The sequence below is a fragment of the Mus caroli genome, unplaced genomic scaffold (assembly GCF_978045245.1).
Source record: "Mus caroli unplaced genomic scaffold, Mus_caroli_1 scaffold_5, whole genome shotgun sequence".
Classification (NCBI taxonomy): domain Eukaryota; kingdom Metazoa; phylum Chordata; class Mammalia; order Rodentia; family Muridae; genus Mus; species Mus caroli.
The window spans coordinates 121,520,864-121,543,476 of record NW_028227260.1 but is presented as its reverse complement, the minus strand read 5'-3'; the positions used below and the strand labels follow the sequence as shown (position 1 = coordinate 121,543,476).

Here is a 22,613-nt window from a genome sequence, read left to right as displayed (position 1 = left end):
TTAATTCTTAGTTATGTAATGATGACTATACCATAGGTAGGAGTTCGGAACACTGACGCAGCCTCTCTTCAGTCATTGGAAGGCTTATTGAAAAAGACATGTGTTACCATTGCTGAAAGTAGTGGAAGATGAAGCTGGCGGAAATGCAAGGGAACAAAGGCATTTGTAATAATGAAGAATAAAAAAAAAAAAATTCTACACTCTCTCCCTTTGAGACAGGATTTTATTCTGTATTCCATGTTGGTTTAGAACTTGTGGTATCCCTGCCTCAGTATTTCAAGAGTTTGGGATTTCAATTGCATGAATTTCTACAGCTCCTTCCAATTTCATTCTTTTTCTCCCTCCTTGCTACCCTTCCTTCAAGGTATCATACATTCCAGGTACAAAGCTTGATATAGTTAAGGTTGATCTTGATTTCTGATCTTTCTGCTAACTATATCCCAAGCTTTGGAATTACAGTGTATGCCACCATACCAGGTTTGTGTGCTCCTAGGAATCAAATCCAAGGCTTATGTATGCTCGGTGATCACTGAGCCATATCCTGAACCCACAGTGAGTATTTAGTACATGTATGCAAAGCTAAGTACACCCAATATACGGAAGGTGGAGGCGGCAGGATCAGTTCAGTGCCAGCTTGAACTGCATAGTGAGTTTGAGGTCATCTTTGGTTATGTGAACAATAATACATGTATACAGTGTGTAATCACCAGACCAGGGTAATTGCCATATCTATTACCTCACATCAGCCATGCTCAACCTTTCTAATGCTGTGACCCTTTAATGCAGTTCCTCATGCTGTGACCCCTAGCCATAACATTGTTTCATTACTACTTCATAACTAATTTTCCTGTTGTTATGAATTATAATATAAATATCTGATATGCAGGATATCTAATATACTACCCCCAAAGGGGTTTCAGCCCACAGGTTAAGAATTGCTGCATCAAATATTTATCTTTTGTGCTGAGAATACTTAAATCCTCTCTATTGGCAACTTTTTTGAGACAGGTCTTTTTCTACTGAACCATCTTGCTCCCCCTGTCTAGTAGAATACATTTTTTAATAGGTGGTGGGTGGTTAATAGTTTATAATGGAGATTTTTCAATTTTTATATAGATTTAGTAACTGTTTTACATTGGCCTTTTATTCTTAATTTTGAACATAATTGTGTAACTTGGTTAGGTGTAACTTGAGATAGTTTGTGGTTTGCCTGGGCTACAGAGTGAGTTCAAGGCTAGATTGATGAACTTGTCTAGACTGTCCAAAGGAAAACAATAGAAGAGGGATAAGGGTCTATCTTATTGATAGAGTGTTTGCCTAGCATGTGCAAGGCTATGGGTTAAACTGCAGGAGCAAAACAGCAAAGAAAATAATTATAAATGAATTATGGACCAGAAGATGTTTATTGTTTTTTTTTTTTTTTTTTTTTTTGCGCCAACAAATGGAGTTTCAAAATATAATATACAGAGGCAAGGTGTAGGGATGTGGGTAACCTTTAGCATAGATACTCTGTAACTGGTGATATTGTGGCATCATATTAGCATAAGATAGAATAGATAAACAGAATCTATAAGCTTTTTTCCTCCAGTGCTGAGGATTGAACTCTAGGCTTTGTTCAACCCACTCAAAAGTTGGACAGGAGTGAAAGAGGTGCTGGCAGGAGTTGGAGGTGAGAAAGGGTAGAGTGGAATTGATGTAAATACAGTACTCATGAAATTGTCACCACGCCCAGCTTTTTTTTTAAATTGTTATTTTGGTTTTAAGATTTTTTTTGTTTGTTCTTTGTTTTTTTTTTTTTTTTGAGACAGGGTTTCTCTGTATAGCCCTGGCTGTCCTCCCAAGTGCTGGGATTAAAGGCGTGCACCACCACGCCCAGCTTCCACAGTTGTTTTACAACATATAGTGGCCATTTAGAAAAAGTCTTTCACTGAATTATACAACTCTTCCAAATATTGACAAACTTCATTGTATGGTATCAGATACACTTTCCTTAGTGTCACCACCAAAGATGATCAGGTAAACCTCTATGACAGTAGTCATCCCCATAGTGGCAGAAACGAATTTTTCAAAATTATTTTATCAAATATGTTCCTTCTATAAATTTCAAGGAACCGAACTGATCTTGTTGGCTGGGCAACAAAATACTGTTTTCCTTGAAGTGACAAACTTGGTTCATTGTAGTCATAACTTGTTAGTTGTTTCTCAAGTGGAAAAAATGATGTTCTATAAAAACAAGATAGTTCAGTCTACAGTTAAAAAACACTGTTATAGGCTTGTTGGTGACTACTTATAATCCCAGCACTTTGGATGGTTGAGGTAACAGAATTACATTGAATTAGAGGCTAGTCAAAGCTACAGAGTATATTCCAACCATAAATAAGAAGACCCTGTTTAAAAAATACAGATTTACAGGTAGTTTTCATGTAGGCAACTGTTAATAATTAAATATTGGGTAGGGATTGTTTATTCAAATTTCTCATTTTATGGGGCATTTAAATGACATTTTAAAAAAATGACAGCACTGGATATGGTGTTGCATGCTTCGAATCTCAGTGCTTGTGGCACCGAGGTAGGAGGATCAAGTGTGCCAGGCTAGCCTGGGCTGCACGGTAAGATTCTGTGTCTGCCAAACCAAAAAGCCAGGCCAGTACTCTAGAGGCAGAATCTCTGGGATGTATAGTAAGACTGTGTCTCAAAAAACCAAACCAAACCAAACCAAACCAAATGACAACAAAACCCCCAACCAGCTACCCCCCAAACCCCAAATATTTCAGAGCTCAGACATTTTTTTTTTTTTTTTGGTTCTGGAGATTGAACCCAGGGCCTTATGCATGCTAAGAAGTGGGTTACCACTGGACTATACCCCAGCCCTGTGTTCTGGATTTACATAAATTAATAATTAATACATTTTTTGGTGCTAGGGATTTTATTCATAAACAATATTTTTTAGACTCTGTTGCAAATGTGCTGAAAGATGATAACCTAGATATTAGGGTTGATTTTTTTTTTTTTTGTCTCGCATGACTACTAAGGATCTGAGTGAGAAAATACAGTAGCAGTTGTAAATACGTTTGGTGTACAGGTAAAATTGGAGGTAGATAGACTTAGAAGTGGGTAAGATCACCCAGTGTGTATGGGGAGAAAGTGGTGCTGCTAAGAGCAAAAGCAATCACATATAAGGACAAATGCACTTGCAAGCATAAGAGATGATTCCACTGAAAAGGAAAGGGAGGGAGAGAAGAGGATTTGGACATCCTTAAGCTGAAACTGGAAATGCTCCAATGTCTGAAACTTCTTGAGTACTGAGATACCACTAGTAGAGACTTCCATTACTGATATAGGCTGAAAGAACACAGCTTAGGAACATGGTTTATTTAGTTTTAGTGTGTCCAAGGAAAACAAGGTCCTGTTAGTCCCTTTCAGCTACAATAACACTTTTTCTGAGCATGTCCAGTTGCAAGTCCACTTGCAAGTCTGCTTACTAAGTAATAGAATGTATTGTCACTGTACAGTAAACTGTTGAGTGCATAAAGTTAAAAATATATAAGATTATAGGTAGGGGGTTGTAGAAATGGCTCAGCAGTTGATAGCACTTAACTGCTCTTTCAGAGGATCTGAGTTCAGGTCCTGGGACCTATGTTTGGCAGCTCACAGCTGCCTGCCTGTAAATCCAGCTCTAGGGAATCTGACACCTTGTGCCCTTCACAGACACCTGAACATGGTATACACTAATACAAATATACACATATACATGAAAACAAATCTTATTATGTGTAAGGTATATGTGAAACAAAATACATTTTGTGTTACATTTTAGTCCTCAGACATCTTAGGTACATACAAATATTTTGAACAGAAATACGAAAAAATTAAATTCTGGAGTAGTTTTCATTCTAAGCATTGTAGATAAGGGACACTCTTCCCTACCGTGTATTAATTTGCATCCTGTGGGCTGCCCCTTTTGGTATTTTGATTGTTTTGTTTTTATTTTGGGTTGCACAAACATTTTCTAGTTTGCAGTTTAGTAGTCACCAATTCTTTACCAATCTTGTTTCAACTATATTTCCCTTTAATTATTTCATTGTTTTGTATTACTTTGTAGCAGGTAGCATGTTATCTATAGTGTTATATTGAAGATGAGAATGTAGTATTTCTTTGACATTCTGATTTTTTCTCTGGGTGGTGTATTATTTCATCAGTAGCTGGGACATAATGCTTTTAGTCTATTTCCATGGTGTGAAAAGCCACTGACAGATGGTGGATTTTTTTTTTTTAATTAGGGATCTTAAAATGAAGATGTTCTAATTCTATCATTTTATTGGCATATATTATTGTACAAAATAATGGGTCTCATTATGATCTTTTCATTTCTGTGTACAATTTACTGTGGTCATATCCAACCCTATTCATTCCCTCTTCTCTTTGCCTGCCCTCGCAGTGCTCCATTTATATTTCAGCCATTGTCAAAAAAAAAAAAAAAAGGAGAAATCTTAGATTTTTCATCCACCATTCCCTCTGTTGGTTGAAATAGTTCAAAATGGAGACATTTTATTTTATACAGGGTATCAAATTTACTATGGTAGCAGAGGCTGCTGATTCTCCATTCTTTACCTCTTAAATCCTAGGATTACAATCATTCATCACTATGTCAAGTAGAGACATTTCTTCTTTACTATTGAGTTACTCAATGTTTATAATGAGAGGCAGAAAAATTTTATGTAAGAAATGAATTGCCAATATTTAGAAAGATGGGTTGATTGATCTCGTTCTTATGTGTTAGAAGGTTTTGTGTCATGATCATAGGTATTTAAATACATCTGGGGCATTTCTATATACTTTTTAGGAGATAAAACTTGTTCCTTAGGAATCAACTGTTTTTAGGATTGAGAATTGATAGTGTTTTTGTTTTTGTTTTAAATTCTAGTTTGCATTTATGCCGGATTCTCAGTGAAAATAAAAGCCATGACAGTTCGACCTACAGAGGTATGATTTTTTTTTTAAGTATCATTGCTAACATTTTTGGTTTGTTTATAAGTTTTATAAATCTTTATTTGATTTTATATAAGAGTGCATGTAATTAAGACCTTATAGTCAGTAGTAAAATTGTAGTTACTTACAGTAAGACATCTAGGATACACACATTATTTTGTCTGTTTGACTTTTATAATTGTTGTATATTTGTTTAAATTTCTATAGTTAGCTGTACCAATCATAAATGAGAGAGAAAGCTATCCTGGAGAAAAACTATTTTGGTCATAGTTGCACTAGAAAATTTCTACCAACCAAGTTCAGTGTTTTTGCTCAAGCTGGTTGTGTTCAGGTGGTATCTGGGGAACTTGTTAAAGGCAGTTGTCATGGAAAATATAAGCAAAGGAGTGTTTGCTGAATACACAGATAGGATATATTAAGTAAAAATGCTCCACAATTAAGCAGGATATAGATTTTACTTCTTTAGGATTTTACCGTTTAACTTTCATTAATTTAAAACTAGGAACATGGATTTGGTAAAAGACAAGCCAGAAAGCAATTGTGTCTTGATTTATAGTGTTTTTAACTTATAGCTTTCATTGGAGATAATCCTGTACGTTTTGGCATGAAATAAGTATTTTTATAATTAATAGTTTATTTTAACAAAATAAATATATAACAATTATTGTAGTGACATGGCATTGTGAATAGATGATTAAGAACAGTGTTTTTCCAGCCAGGTGTGGTGGCGCAGGCCTTTAATCCCAGCACTCGGGAGGCAGAGGCAGGCAGATTTCCGAGTTTGAGCTTCTGAGTTCGAGGCCAGCCTGGTCTACAAAGTGAGTTCCAGGACAGCCAGAGCTACACAGAGAAACCCTGACTTGAAAAACCAAAAAAAAAAAAAAAAAAAAAGTGTTTTTCCTATAGAAAAACTTACTTTTGGTTTTACCAAAAGTTGAGTATTACCTTAATTTAAGAGAATGTATTTATTAGATGGAACATTGGAGGGTTGAGGGGAAAGTATTTTTAACAAATGAAATACCAAGTTTTGGTTTCTGTTATTTTAGGAAGCTCTGTTTTAAGACTTAACATCTCAGCTGGGTTTGGTGGCACATTCCTATAATCCTAGAACTTTGGATGCTGAGATGAGGATTGTGATTTCAAAGCCAGCCTGGGCTACGAAGCGAGTTCTAGGCCAATCTGAGCTGTATAGTAGAACCCTGTCTCAAAAACAACCAACCAAATAGCAAACAAAAAAATTAAAATGTCTTAATATGTCTATCATGACACCCACAAATACTAGATTTTTACCTTGTTTATAAAGTAATATAATTGGGCTGTATAAATGTATAGCTCAGCAGTAGAGCACTGGCCAGGCAAATTGGAAGCCCTATTTTTTTGTTTATAGTATTCTAGTAAAATCTGTATGATCACTCATAATGACTTTCAAGTGTGTGTGTGTATGTCACAAACACATATTTGTTTTGTTTTGCCTAAGTAAAGTTGACTGCTGGAAATTTAGGAAAGTATAAAAGTGTATATGTGTATAAAATTCTTCTCTCATATTGTTATGTTCCTCTGCCTCCGTTCCTCCCAATTCACTCTCCTACCTTCCCTCTCCTCTAAATCTACTCCTCCTCTGTCTCCTTTCAAGAAAAAAAAAAAGAAACAAAACAAAACAAAACTATCAGATTCCCAGGGATATCTACTGAACATGAACATGGCCTAACAAGTTACAGTAGGATTCTGTATAATGTATAAACCTTCATATCATAGTTGGAAGTGGCAGTCCAGTAGGAGGAAAAGGATCCTAAGCACAGGCAAAAGAGTCAGAGACATATTCTACTCCCACTGTTGGGAGTCCCATAAGAATACCAAGATACGTAACCATAATGTATATGCAGAGGACCTAGCTGTGTTGTTGCTTCAGTCTTTCTGTGAGCCCCTATGAGCCCTGCTTAGGTGATTCTGTGGGTTGTGTTCTTGTATCCTCATTTCCTCTGGTTCCTACAATCCTTCTTCTGCAGGATTTCCTGAGCTCTGCCTAATATTTGGCTGGGGGTCTTTGTTTCTGTTCCCATCAGTTGCTGGATGACAGTTGGGCTAGGCATCAATCTATGAGTATAGCAAAATACCATTAGGAATCATTTCATTGATTTTTCTTTTTCTGTTTCTTGCCAGTTGTGCCAGTATCCCTCTGTCTAGTTGCTATCCTTAAAACTGCTTTTCCTAAAATGTTAGCACTAATGTGAAGTATTTACTAAAATTTCTTCATGTATGAAGGTTGTATGTTTCCCTGCACATTGTGAATGTAAGTGTAAAGTTTTCCGACTCTAGCTGGCTTGGTAGTTTTAAAGCACCATTTTCTTAGGGTTTCTGTTGCTGTAACAAAACTCCATGACTAAAAGTAATTTGGGGGAGGAAAAGATTTATTTCATTTTATAGCTTGCAGTCTATCATTGATGGAAGTCAGAACAGGAACTCCAGACAGGAAGATGGAAGCAGAAGCTGATGTTGAAGTCCTGTATGAGTGCTGCTTAGCTAGGCCTACCCCTCCCTCCCTGCATACCTGGGATCACCAGCTCAAGGGTCACAGTGCCCACATCGAACTGGGCCCTTCTATAGCAGCCATCAAAAATCAGTCATGAAAATGTACCACAGGTTTGCCCACAGGCCAGTCTGTTAGGGGACTTTTTCTCAGTTGAGGTTTGGTCTTCACAAGTGATTCTAGTTTTTGTCAAATTAGCATAAAACTAGCTAGCACAATTGACCCCTTGTCAGGTTGATACACAAATGTTAGACCCTAATATTTCTTTTTGTTCATCCTCATATTAATGTTAATATTACAATATAAAATATTCCAACTTTAAAAGTCTCAGTCTTTAAAGATTCAAACACTTTAAAAGTTCAGTCTCTTTAAAACAGCTAAAGTCTCAGAGTTTAAGCATCTGTAAAATATTCAAATTCTCCAAAATATCCAGTCTCCAAAATATCAAGTCCTTCTAAAAATTCCAGTAACTTTAAAAATCCAGTCTCTCAACTATGTGTTCCTGTTAAAACAAAAAAGTTCCATAGTTTTTTACTCCAAGAGGAAATAACCAGGGCACAGTCAAAGCAAGCAAAACCAAAGTTCAGCAGTGAACAGTGTTCAGTGGTTGATGTCCGGGGACCTACTCTTTATCATCTGGGCATCAAAGGGTTAGAATTAGCATTCCTTGCTCTGCCAGCCACAGCTCATCCAGCTAGGCTCTGGATGGCTCCGCTCCATAGCTTCGCTGTCCTTGGCATTCATTGGCTTCTCCAAAATGCTGGGGTCTCCTGCTATAACTAGGTTCCATCTTCACCACTGTCCTTTCTTGAGTTCTCTTCAGGGACTCCAATTCTGCCACAAGGCATGAAGCCTTCTTGTCTCCATGACTGCTTCATTCCTGGGGCTTCTGTTTAAGTTGAGGCTATACATTCACCCATGGCCTGTCTTGGTCTCACATAATGTCAAGCCTCAGCTGCTCTCCATGTCCTCTTCAGTCCTGGGATTTACACTGCTGCGGAGGCCAGACTTTTACCAATGGCTTCTCCTGGCCTCTTGAGTGTTGCTCTTCATAATTCTCTAATGCAGCGGTTCTCAATCTGTGGGTCACCACCTCTTGGTGGCCCAAACAATCCTTTCACATGGGTCACATATTGGGTATCCTACATATCAGATATTTTACATTATGATTCATAATAGTAGCAAAACTACAGTTATGAAGTAGCAATAAAAATAATGTTCTGATTGGGTCACCACAACATGAAGAACTGTTTTAAGGGGACTTAGTTTTAGCATTAGGAAGGTTGAGAACCACTACTCTAATGCCTATAAAATCATTAGTAAACTCTTCAAAATTACTTAGTTCTTCTGCCAGCATGAGGTATAATCTTGGCCCTCCCTGGACCACAGCTTTTGTTTGCTAACTCCAAGGAAATATTTCCCAGATTTTGCCTCACTGATGCTGGTCTCTTCCTCCTCTTCTTTTGAGGCTGCAACATTTTTTTCCATTTTTTGTTAATTTTTAAAAATTATTTGTTTCACTTTTATTTAATGTGCATTGGTGTTTGAATATGTGTGAAGGTGTCAGATCTTCTGGAACTGAAGTTATAGACAGTTGTGAACTGTCATGTGGGTGCCAGGAATTGAATCTGGGGCCTTTCTGCCTTTTCTCACTTCTCCAGCTGCTGTGACAGTTTTCATTGAGAGCAATCAGGCTTTTTATACCTTTATCAGAAAGACTATAATGCAGTTGCCAGGATCAATACAGTTGTAGTTGCCAGGATATAATGTGTGCAAGCTATTCAGAGTACACAAGATTGTCTAAGACCAATTGTCCTGTCAAGCTTACATACTTCCTTGACTTCTGAGGGAATATACAGAGAAGCATAAAGTGGCCTGAACCCTTCACTGTCTGAGGGAGTGCATTAGTCGAGGGAATGCATTAGTCTTTCGGGAACCGCACGACATACTGTGCTCTATGAGCCATGGACTCTAACCTGAAAATCTGTGAGGCATATGCCTCAGGGCAGCTAGGCCAGTCCAAGTCTATGGTTCCCCTCCCTGCAAGTTAGCCCAATTAGAGTGGATAACAGTGGATCTTTGCTTTATTAAAGGAGTTGCAGAAAAGAAAAATGTCCATGACTCCCACATCCTACTTGAAACCACTCAAGCCAGACAGTATTATGTGCAGGAAGGAAGGGAGTCTCATGTCTCACATATTCTTATCTTCAAGAGTAATTGATAATATGAAAATAGTAGGCATCATAGAATTCTTAGATGTGGGTACTTATTTTTCTGTTGAAAGAGGAAATATATAAGAAGATAGGGCTAACTAATTCAACACTTTCTCAGCCCACAACAATCAATAAATCCATTTTTTTGTTTCAATTCCATTCATGTCTTCTGTTCCTTACTTTTACTTTGCCTTTCTTACATTTAAAAAAAATTGTTGATTCTTTGTGAATTACACATTGTATACCCTAATCCTGTTCATCTCCCAGTCCCTCCATATCTGGCCTCTACCCTTGCAACCTCCCCCTCAAAACAAAGCAAAAACTAAAAAATAAAAATTAAATGAACAAACTCCCAACATCTTAGTGTGAAAGGTGTGGTATGTCACACTGTGTCACAGAGCATACCTTTTTGCCCAAACGGCTTTACTTGTAAATGTTCTTTGCAATGATTCATTTGTCTAGTTCGAGGCCTCTGGCTTCTACTACCCCATCAATACTGAATTCTCACCAGGATTGTTGCCCTGAGTCATGCAGATTTTGTAGCTTTGCTTCTGTAGGACTGGCTCCTTCACATACTCCAGCAGCTCATAGATGGGATAGATGGTGGGGTGAGCCAACTCAAGGCTCTGGATCTGGGTCTGGCTGGTAGCTGAGTTGGTCAGCCCACTAGCTCTCATGTCCAAGCCACCAGACCAGCTCTCCCGTGTTTGCCTAGATGAGGGGCGGAACTAGCTTTCCTGTACTGGTCTCCTCCTCCTCCCCCTTTCCCTCCCCCCTCCCCTTCCCTCCGTCCCTCCCTTCCTCTCCTCCCTCTCTTCCTCCTCCTCCTCCTCCTCCTCCTCCTCCTCCTCCTCCTCCTCCTCCTCCTCCTCCTCCTCCCCCTTCTTCTTTTTCTTTTGTGGCTTTTCGAGACAGGGTTTCTCTGTGTAGCCCTGACTGTCCTGGAACTCACTCTGTAGACCAGGCTGGCCTCGAACTCAGAAATCCACCTGCTTCTGCCTCCCGAGTGCTGGGATTAAAGGCGTGTGCCACCACCGTCCAGCTTACTGGTCTCTTTTTAATCACCACATATTTCTCTGCTCTAGCCAACAAGCATCAATTGCCGTGGGCTCTGGGCTCTTGTTAATTACCAGTTATCTCTTCCACTCTAGCTGACCTACAGATGATTAACACAAAATATTACACAAATGGCTCTGGTCGAGTCTTTGCTTCCCTTTGAAACATCAAACACCCAACCACTATTACCTGCATTGCTTTCAGCATTCTTATCATCTAAGCCCCCGATCTCTGAGCTCTAAGTGTCTTTTTCAGCTCAGATTGTAAATGTCAAAACACATGGTCAAGTCTGTCATAGTAATACCTCATGATCTGATAACAATTTCTGTCTTAATTAGGGTTTCTATTAATAAAATACCATGAAACCAAAGCAACTTGTCTTTACCATTTCCTTCTTGATATGCACTCACTGATAGTGGATATTAGCCCAGAAACCAAGAATACCCAAGATATAACTTCTAAAATACAATAAAATCAAGAAGGAAGACCAACGCGTGGATACTTCTTTCCTCCCTAGAATAGGGAATAAAATATCCATGGAAGGAGTTGAAGAGACAAAGTTTAGAGCTAAGATGAAAGGATGGACTATCCAGAGACTGTTCCACCCGGGGATCCATCCCATAATCGGCAACAAATGCAGACACTATTGCATACACCAGCAAGATTTTGCTGAAAGGACCCTGATATAGCTGTCTCCAGTGAGGATTTTTTTTTTTTTAAAAGAATTTCTTTTTTCACTTGCTTTTTTTTTTTTTTGTCCTGAAATCTTTTTTTTAAATTTTATTTTCCATAAAAGGGGATTATAACTAGGCTTTATTTTAGTTTCTTTGAGGATGAAATGGTGTGGGGCAGGATCTCATGTAGTCAGGTTGGCCTGCAACTTGCTGTGTAGATGAGATGGCTTTAAACTCCTGCTCTTCCTGCGCCTGTTTTCTGAATTCATGCTGGGACTATGGACTGGTTGTACGCCACCGTACCTGGTATTTCTATGTTTTAGGGGAAGTTTCCTTTGAGTACTTTTCTATTTCATCATCCTGGGGATTGAACTCAGGATCTCAGCAATGCTAGGGAATCACTCTATGTTGAGCTACATTTCTCTAGCTTCTAGGCTTTATTTTATATTTGTGTTTTAGGTTTTTTTTGAGAATGTGTCATGTAGCCCATGCTGATCTGGAACTTGATATCTGGAACTTGAGATTGACTGGAGATCTGTCTACCTCTATCTCCTAAGTGCTTGGATCACAGGCTACTATGCCCAGTTTTATGAAATGTAGGAAATAGAATACAGAGCTTTTTGCATGGTAGGCAAGACCTTGACAAACTGATTCATGTCAGTAACCCTCTATTAATGGTTTTTAGCACTCCTTGTTTTTCAACTTTAGTGATTGGAAGGAGAAAAGTTATTATACAGAAATAAAGAAAAAAAAAACGACTCGAAGGTGTTCAGTCAACTTCTAACTCCCCAGTCAATAAAAGACTTTTTGTTGAGGAAATGAGGTGGTGATAATAGCATGGTTACTTGTAGTTGACAATTCTTATAAAATAGCAATTTTTGTTTGTGTGTATGTGTATGTATGTGTGTGTGTGTATTGTACATATGTCTTTATTTTTTTGAATTCTGATATAAATTGAAGAGAAAAAGTTTAGATTTTGGGAGAAATTTCCTATCATGTTTAACTCTACTCCTTAGGTCTTATTGTAGCCTCAAGATTGAATTGAGTGAACTCTGAATACATTTAGACAAATCTGTGAAGGTGGCTAGTGGGGAGATGGTTAATTTTGTTTATATCTTGTTGGGTACAGTGTACTCATTTAAAATATTTCTGAAGACAGTGGCAAAATGCCCTAAAATGTGTTAGTGGGTCAGGTGTGCTAGTACATGTCTGTAAATTCAGTACCTGGGATCTTGAGGCAGGATTGTCCTTTACAACTTAATGAGACATTGTCTAACATTAAAGTGGCTGGTGATGTAGCTTACTGATAGAGCACTTGCTTAGCACACATTAAGCTCCAGGACTACCAGAAGAAAAGGAAGTATTGAAGAGGAATCAAAATATTAAATGATGTACGTAGCAAATGTGTGAATATGTGAAATTTGTAGCCATGGAAAAAAGAGAAGGGAATGCTTAACCTCTAGTTGTATTACAGTGGAGAACGAATGGTTAACTTTTCCCAAACCCATTAATGTTGTTTTTGTAGAAGTAAAAAGATATTGCTCCTACAGTAAACTTTTATTAGATATATATATCTTGTTATTGATGTTTTATAATTATGAGAAATAAAGAATAGATTTTTTCAGAGTTTGCCTTTCTTGTTAAAGATACTATCTTTACACTATGTCTTTTATGTTCAACAGATTTTCAACAAGCTCTCTATGAGTTGTCATACCATGTCATTAAAGGAAATTTAAAACATGAACAGGCATCTAGTGTTCTTAATGACATTAGCGTAAGTATATCTATTTAAAACAGTAATTGTTCCATATCTCTTCACTTTTGCTACAAAGCTCTTTGAAGTGTATAACATGTACTTTGTCAAAATAATAGTTTTAAAGGTAATATTGGTAAGTCATTTTTGCTCTACAAAAATTGACATTTTAGTCTTTCCTTCTGTTTGTAAGGAAGAAAAGGTTATAAAAACTGGCTTGAGCAAAACAAAAGTACTGGAATGATGTCAAAGCCTTAACTAATATTTTGACTCTAGAAATAAAGTATTTTCTTCAAATAATGATACTTTTTGATAATTATGACTATAATTTTATTTTACGAATTAAATTATTTTAAATTGCAGTTGCATAATCCTGACATTCATTTGTTTGTATCTACTTCCTACTTACTTTTAGAAAATAACAGCTAGATTTTTTTTAAAAAAAACCTTTAAGTGGCCAGTTCGGTTTTACTTACATTTATTGGAGGATTTAGGCTAGATTCAGAGCAAATACTTTCGAATGTAGATTCACTGTAGATTGCTAATGACTCATGCTGTTTGATAATTTGAACTGGAAGAGGGACTGTTGATTGTTAGGGTGTTTATTGTAAACTTAAAATTTCAAGTGGTGTGCTAGTCTGTTGTGAGACTGGTCTTTAGATTTGTGTAAATTATTTGTCCAACTTTTCTAATAACTATTGAGATGGTATTCGGGAATTTATGTGAATTTTCTGTATGTTTTATGTTTCTGTAGTTCTTTCCGGTGGGAGTTTGGAATCTGCTTCATATGATTTTTGTGCTTTTCTTGGGTAGTTTTAATGGAAGTTTTAAGTTTAGCTGTGGTGATACTCCCCACCCCTCCCTAAGTACATTTGAACAGGACGAATTTTAATATATATTTCTCTTCCTTCCTGAAACTGTCTCCAGTTAACATAGTTATAAAGTGGTATATTTCTTTGGAAAAACCCTTGCATCTTTCTACTTCTGTTCTTTAATTAATCTGAATATTTGCATTCATAGCCCTTGAACAACTGACAGACCACTAAGATAATTTCATTCTGTAAATTGAGAGTTTGTATAATTTTAGTCTGTATGCAGAATTGACTATAATTATTTTTCCATTTATAAAATTAGTCTAAATAAACATTACCTATACTGTGTTTTTAGAAGTTAGTGTGTCCTATATTTTGAATATTTCATTGTATGTATATGCTTCTACCCTGCATTGCCTTTGTCATGGCTTTTCCATACTAATATATATTTGTCCAGTATCTTAATCACACATATGGATTTATATGACTCCTAGCAGCTGCCAGCTTTTTTCTTTGAATTTCTCTCTTATAGTCTCTGAAAATAGATGAATTTTAGGGTTGCTGTAGTGCCAGAAAACTACTAATTACAGTAACTGAACTGTGATCCTTACTAATGGGAAATGGCTCTAAAATTGATCATGGAAGTAACAAGCCAAGAAATAATTGTGGACTAATGCTGGTGCTTTCATCCAGAAACAAGATTTTGGGTCAGTCCCCTCCCCCCAAAAGCTATAAACAAAGAGTGAATAAAGAAAATAAAAAGAAAAATTGATAATTATTTCATCTTCACAGAATCTTGAATTATAGAATAATTGCTTTTAATTGATATAATTTTTAGATTTCTGATCTTCTGACACTATGATTTTTTTTGAGATAGGGTCTTACTATGTATATGTAGCCCTGGTTAACAAGGGGTTTGCAGACACACTGACTTTGAAATCACAGAAGCCTGCCTGCCTGCCTGCCTCTGTCTGTCTGTACTGGGATTAAAGGCCTGTACACATGCAGCCCAAGTCCTTTCTTCTAACCAATCGATGTTCTTATACTTATGAACCTTACCTCGGAGAATTCTAATGTAGACATGCTGGACTTCAGTTGACTTCTACTTGATTGATGAGAATTGTTTTGAAATAATAACACTTTTTCCGTGCTATTCTGGAACTGATTGTAAATCTTTTATCGTAGGAATTCCGTGAGGATATGCCTTCTATTCTTGCTGATGTGTTCTGCATATTAGGTAGGTGGGAAATGTTTATTTTGCATGTAACAATTTTGTGTAAGATCATGAGATCGTGTTAAATGCTTTTTTTTTTTACAAACATGCAGATTTTCTGCAAATCTTCAATCATTTTTAACTTTACACAGAATATAGTTTTGTAAATCAAATATAATTACTTTATAAATTTTATAATTTAATTTAACAGTATACTTTTTTGATTGATAATATATATTTATGTAAGTTTGAGCTAAATGGGCTAATTTCAAGTAAAAAAAAGTCAAGTTTTCTCACATTTGCCTGCATTTCTGCAATTATAGTAACTACATCGTGTCATTCAATGAAATTTCTCTGAATCTCAAAGTTCCCTTTTAAGTCTTATTTTAAAATGAGTAAGATTAGTCAAAATCATTAAAAGTACATTTGTTTTGAGGGTAAAAAAATTTGTGTTGTATTTATCCAGAATTCATATAAGAATTCATATAGACTTTTTTCTCAATAAATGAATAATTCTTTGATTTCCAATTAAAGGTAGTGTCTCTGAGGAAAACATGGATTTACAAATAATATGTTTTGAAAATTTATTTGTCTAATTTTAGCTATTGATTAAATAACTGAGCATGGCTTCCCCATCAGTTATGTTCTTTCTGTAATTTTGAGTCCAAACACATTGCTAGACATATATTATTACCTTTAAAGCAAGCCTTATCTTCTAAGGGTTTGCCAAGTTGGAGTTACTTTAGTTTATTACTTTTAATTCCCAGGATTTGGTGAGTTAATTAAATGGCTCACTGAGTATTTAGAGTTTGTTCTTAGCTAATATGAATTCCTTTGGTTTTTGAGAATGTTTCAAGTTTCAGAACAGTGGCAATTTTAGGAACAGGTTAAAATATATTTGAGTGAGTGATAAATGTGAAAGAAAGATCACTAATGAGTCGGCCATGTGTTCTGTTGTTTCCCCTCCTGGCAAAATCATTAATAGATAAATAAAATTAATAATGAAATTAATAGATAAATAAAATCAGTAATAATCTTTTATACCAAACTGTCCTGGTTTGAATGATAAAGTACATCTTCACTGTATTTAATTGATTGGTTTATACAAAATTAAAAAAGATACTTAATATTTGAAAATGATACTAACAAATATTTAATACAAAACACATTCCAATGTAAACACAATTGTCTTTTTCCACAAATTTTATATTTAGGAAACCAGTTTCTAGGAGCTATTTTTGAAAGATGTCCTTAGTAGTGTTGTCTGTCTTTAGTACTCAGCAGTTACTACCCTTTTCGCTCTTTTCGATTCTTCAATTCTAGTAGTTTTTAAAAAATTGACTTATTAAAATAATAGCTTTCCTTCATTTTTTTAAGCCAAGTGACTCTTTCTACAGATCATTTCTACTGTAACATGGATTCATGATGGTGATATATAGTTACTTTGGGGGAAATTTCTTCCATACTACCCAACCGATTTTTACAAGCATGATTAGAATCCCATACTTGGTTAAGAATATCCTTCATCTGCCCCCTCGTGCACACTCACTCTAGGCAGGAAAAAAATCATACAAGGATGACTCCAGAACAAGTAGAGAAATTAGGATTAAGAATGTGATCTAGGGCTCTAGAGATGGCCTAGAGCTTAAAAGAGTAGAGGCTGCTCTTTCAGAGTTCTAAGTTCAAATTCCCAGCAACCAAATGGTGGTTTGCAATCATCTACAATGAGATCTGATGCCCTCTTCTGATGTGCAGGCATACCTGCAGACAGAACACTGTAGACATAATAAAGAAATAAATCCTAAAAAAACAAAGAGGAATGTGAACTAGCTGGCTGGGAAGATGGCTCAGTAGTTAGTAACACTTGTTGCTCTTACAGAGAACAGAGATTTAGTTCCCAGCACCCACATGGCAGCTCCTCATCCTTAGGTCCAATTGTAGAGGATCTTACCTCCATAGGTACCATGCTTAACTGTGTATATGTACATATACATACACACAGTTAAAACTTATGCATATAAAGTTTGCAAGACCAATGGGCCTCTCTCCAATGATGGCCGACTAGGCCATCTTCTGATTCATATGCAGCTAGAGACACGAGCTGGGGGGGTGGGGTACTGGTTAGTTCATATTGTTGTTCCACCTATAGGATTGCAGATCCCTTTAGCTCCTTGGGTACTTTCTCTAGCTCCTCCATTGGGGGCCCTGTGATCCATTCACTAGCTGACTGTGAGCATCCACTTCTGTGTTTGCCAGGCCCGGGCATAGCCTCACAAGAGACAGGTATATCTGGGTCCTTTCAGCAAAATCTTGCTAGTGTATGCAATGGTGTCAGCGTTTGGAAGCTGATTATGGGATGGATCTCCGGGTATGGCAGTCTCTAGATGGTCCATCCTTTCGTCTCAGCTCCAGACTTTGTCTCTGTAACTCCTTCCATGGGTGTTTTGTTCCCAATTCTAAGAAGGGGCAAAGTGTCCACACTTTGGTCTTCGTTCTTCTTGAGTTTCATGTGTTTTGCAAATTGTATCTTGTATCTTGGGTATTCTAAGTTTCTGGGCTAATATCCACTTATCAGTGAGTACATATCGAAGGGGAACTCCAGGGCCAAGAAGTGGGAGTAGGTGGGTAGGGGATTGGGGGGAGGGTATGAAGGATTTTTAGAATAGCATTGGAAATGTAAATGAAGAAAATACCTAATAAAAACAATTTGGAATCTATAAAAAAAAAACCTCATGCACATAAAATTAATCTTTAAAAAGAATGAGAGTTATGTGTAATAATGATGATGATACTAATAATATTATGGCATAGGTGCTATTTTTGGAACAGCTTTCATACTTTAGGCATCATGTTAAAAATTTTCATCTTATAACATCTTATATCTTAACCTTATAACAACTATATGGTAGGTATGCAGATAGGCAAAATGAGGTTTAGTGAGAGGGAGCCTGAGTAACTTGAGAGGCTGATTCTGAAGTAACACGATGCACTGATGAGACCTTGGAGGTGGGCCAGTTGGCTGATAATATAGAAGACAGGAGGAGGAGGAAGCTGAGGGCTTTTTAGATAATCATAGGGGAAATTAAAAAAGAACGCACTAAGTGCTAATTAAGGATACTGGATGGAATAAGGTATGATGAAACATTTATTTGAATGCTGTTTTGAGTTAGAAGGAAAATAATAATGAAAATAGAGGAAGTATAATTGGGATAACTACTAAACTGTGTGTTGAGACAGGTTAACTAACAGATTTCTTGAGGTCCTGTTCAGTATTACTACCATAATCACAAGCTGAGAGAATAGTACCTTAATCAGGTCAAGTAGCTACGAGGACTTGAGCACCATGTGCCTGAACTAAAGGACCTTAGTGATGTCATCTTAACAACTTTAGGACTCAGAGATAACTGGGAACCTCTGGAAAAAATTAATGAGATCAGTTAAGTCTTTGAGAAAACACCGCTAAAAGTAGAGATTAACTGGGCTTGGTGGGTATCTGCTTCTAGTCCCAGCACTCTGGAGACAGATGTAGGTGGATCTTTATGAACTTGAGGTCATCGGCCTGGTCCACATAGCAAGGTCCAGACTTGCCAGGGATGCATTATGAAGCCCCATGCCAGGAAAAAAAAAAGTTGAGATTGTATTGTAAGTTACATTGCATAAATCATACCGTAAATTTTCTGTTTTATTTTTTTCCTGTGTGCTGTAGTGTATAGAGCCCATGATCTCACAGATTCTAAGCAAGTACCACTAAGCCACACCCTTAACCCCTAAAATTTTCTTAATGTACTTGTGCTAACTTTGTGGTACAGTTGCTAGGATATGGGTAAATGGCAGTTGTCAAAAAGGAATAGTGAAGGGTCAGGAAAACATTTGATGCTATAAATCTCCTTCTCTTTTGATTTTTCATGTTGACAGTAGAATGTAACCTAAAGTAAAACTGTGGTTAAGTTGTATTATTTCGGAAGATCTACTTAGAGGTACTAGTTATTACTTCAGTAAGACTAATGACATTTATTGTACAGTCTAAATTACCAGTTGACTTTAAAAATAAGTAATTCTAAGCACTTGGTAAGTAGAAGCAAGAGGATCAGAAATTTAAGGTCATCTTGGCTATTTAGTGATTTGTCTGCAAGAGACTGTCTCATAGGGAAAAAAAATCAGTTAAAGCAACAATCTGAGGTCAACCTTTGTGTAATTCTGCTAATCTTATTTGAAAATTTTGATGTTTGGCATTTTGCATTAATTGTTTTATTTTATCCACACCTCAGATCTAAGCTTGGATAAGTTTTCTGAACAATTTTCTAAAACTGAGGGAAGTCTGTATTTTTACACATTTCAGTAGGAATAAAATGCCAGTGTTGAGTATTTTTATTTAGTGACTAGAATTAGTCAAAATAGGATTTTAAATATACCTTTTAATACTGACTTTTCATAGACTTGGTGACATTAGGTTTCTCAACTTCATTGATAAGTGACTCTTAAGGTTAGGAAGCATTTTTTTTTTTGTGCCAGCCCTGGGGAAACTGAGAAAAGAGAATTGCTGTTGATTTAAAGGTCAGCCTGAAGTTCATAGCAGGTTGAAGACAAGCCTGTGCTACATAATGAGACCTTTTTTGTTAAAAACAACAACAACAACCCTCCCCAACAACAACAACAACAACAACAACACCAACACCACCAACAATACCCCCCGACCCCCAAGACTGAGAAGCTGACTAAGTGGATAAAGCCTTTGCTAAGGCGTGAGGATCAGAGCAAATCCCTAGCACACACAAGAAAGCAGAGTAAGGGCCATGTGGTTGTACACATACAGCTCTAGTCCTAGCACTAGGGAGAGGTAGAGGTAGGTGGATCTTTGAGTTTGAGGTCATCTGTATTACGTAGTGAGACTTTGTCTTAAAAGGGGGAAGGGGTCACTATGGTGGCTTGCCTGTGTGAGAGACATAGACAGGATATCTTTGGCAAGCTGGCTAGTTATGTTAGCTAAATTGGCAAACTTTGAGTTCAGTGAGAGAGACTCTACCTCAATAAAGTGGAGAAAAATTGAGGAAGACACTCGACATCAATCATCCTCTGGCCTCCATACACAGCAATGTTAATACCACACTCCTGAGTATGCACAGTGCACATATATACCCACTCAAAAAGGGATTGGGAGACAAAACAACCAACCACCAAAATGGCCTTTTTTGCTGTTGTTGTTACAATACAGAATCTTCCTATTTAGTCCAGGCTGGTCTTGAACTCATGATCCTTCTGCTTCAGCCGTCTGAGGGCTGTGATTACATTTGTGTACCACAAAGCCCAACTAATGTGGAAGAGATTTTTTTCTTGTTTCCTAGTTCAACTTGGCCATTATGGAATGAGTCTCTATTTTGGCACCTCTGACGAGTGGTCATTTAAACTTCCTTAGAATTTTTCCTTTTTGAAAATAGTATTTTTATTTCTGAAATTTTGTTTTCAGTGTTTCTTGTGATACAAACTTATTTATGGATGCATGCTATAGGTTACAGGGTCCGTCATCAGTATTAAGAGAAATTAAGGTTTTATGAGTTTATGAAAGATATTATTACAGTTTATATTTTTTCCAGATTCAGTAAGAGTTATTTTTAATCAATTATATTTATTTTTGAGACAAGGTATTTCTTTGTTCCTGGTCTGACCTGGAGCTCATACTGTAGACTAGGTTGGTCTTTAGCTTCTGAGCCTTATGCCCCCTGCTCCTGGGTGCTGAGATTACTTACAGGTGTGTACTACCATACCTGACACAGAAAGAGGCATTTTAAACTAAGTTTTAAAGAAGATGACTCTTTTAGTAGGGGAGAGTATAGAAAAATGAAATTTGTATCCCTTTTCTTCCCATTCTAGATATTGAGACAAATTGTTTAGAAGAAAAAAGCAAGAGAGACTATTTTACACAATTGGTATTAGCATGTTTGGTAAGTTTTCAGATATATTTCCCCTTCTCAAATTTGCATTGAATAAGTATAATCAAAGTTGATAATTTTAAATGAAGGATGATACTGACATTCATTTGACTTAATGATAAGGTGAGATTTAGATCTTGAAATGGAATATTTTGTGAAATTAGGTATGCAATTTCTGTAAAATAATCATAATTTTAAATTATTTAATCTATTACCTATAAAAACCCTTAGTGATATTTCTGACCCAGTCAGTTCCTAATGTAGAAATTTTAAGCAACTATGAAGTAAGTAGAATTTATTGTAGATTGTTCTTAAACTGATTTTTTAATAAACTTTATTTGTTAGGGATAAAATGATGGAGGCAGTTTAAGAAGAATAAATATAAGTTGTGCTGTGGTTGCGGTTTAGTTGATAAAGTGCTTGCCTTGCATACACGAAACCCTGGGTTCTACCCCTAGTACCATATAAACCCGGCATGGTGACACTTGCTTGTAACCTCAGCACGTTGGAGATGGAGACAGGATCAGAAGTTCAAGATCATTCTTAACTACAATGAGTTCAAAGACAGCCTGGGATACATGAGACACTGTCTTTAAGCAAACAGCAACAACCCTTCTCCACAAAAATAGAAGTCACAATTGTCTAGTAAGCCACTTCATGCTCATAAAATTAGAGCCAAGGAAAAATGTCATTACTAGGATGTAGAAGAATGTCCTTGCCTTTGTTATATTACAGTTTGCTTTACTGTAGAAAATGTAGAATGCTGAAGTACTATGTTAAGTGAAAATTGAGTTAAGATAGGCTCAATATAAGGAAATTTAATCTGTAGTTTTTCTCTAAGCTGTGTACAGCAAACATGTAATTTTAAAGTAATTTTTGAAAGAGCTATATAATTTACTTTTCAGTATTTGGAAGGTCATTTTTTTGAATTGAAATTTTAGGCTTATAAAGAGATACAATTTTATATTCTTACATTGGAAAGATTATTTTGAATATATTTAAGAGTGTGTGTACATAGTTGGAATGCTAAAGAATAAATGGTCTTTAATATTTTTTAATGCAGTATTTAGTTTCAGACACAGTTTTGAAGGAACGATTGGATCCAGAAACTTTGGAATCATTAGGGCTTATCAAACAGTCACAGCAGTTCAACCAAAAGTCAGTTAAAATCAAGACAAAACTCTTGTAAGTATATGTGGCTTATGTTACAGATCAAGTAGCTGAATGTATATTTCTCATTTTAAATAGTAGCAGTTTCTAAAGGCTCCTTGAAGGCTATTTTTTTTTGTTTGTTTGTTTGTTTGTGGTTAGCTTTTTTTTTTTAAGAACATTTAAATTATTGAGTTTTCAATGACCTATCTTTCTGTTAACTTTGTCCATGTTTGAGTTTGAGATAACATTCTTTTTAAGAAGACTTATTTTAAATGATGTGTTTGTGTGTGATCATGT

At 36.4% G+C, this 22,613-nt stretch overlaps 1 protein-coding gene across 4 annotated transcripts in view; it reads left to right on the top strand.

The window, feature by feature from the left end:
* The window catches only part of Thoc2 (THO complex subunit 2), a 109,099-nt gene that overhangs the window by 8,958 nt on the left and 77,528 nt on the right, over positions 1-22,613 (top strand). For all 4 annotated transcript variants that reach the window (XR_015047172.1, XR_015047173.1, XM_029473077.2 and 1 more), the window contains exons 2-6: positions 4,925-4,983; positions 13,142-13,233; positions 15,210-15,261; positions 21,106-21,176; positions 22,228-22,349. Coding sequence is in view for 2 of the 4 variants with exons in the window: in XM_029473077.2 (XP_029328937.1) it covers positions 4,925-4,983; positions 13,142-13,233; positions 15,210-15,261; positions 21,106-21,176; positions 22,228-22,349 (396 nt within the window). In the remaining 2 variants the exon portion in view is untranslated. The remainder of the gene's footprint in view (positions 1-4,924; positions 4,984-13,141; positions 13,234-15,209; positions 15,262-21,105; positions 21,177-22,227; positions 22,350-22,613) is intronic.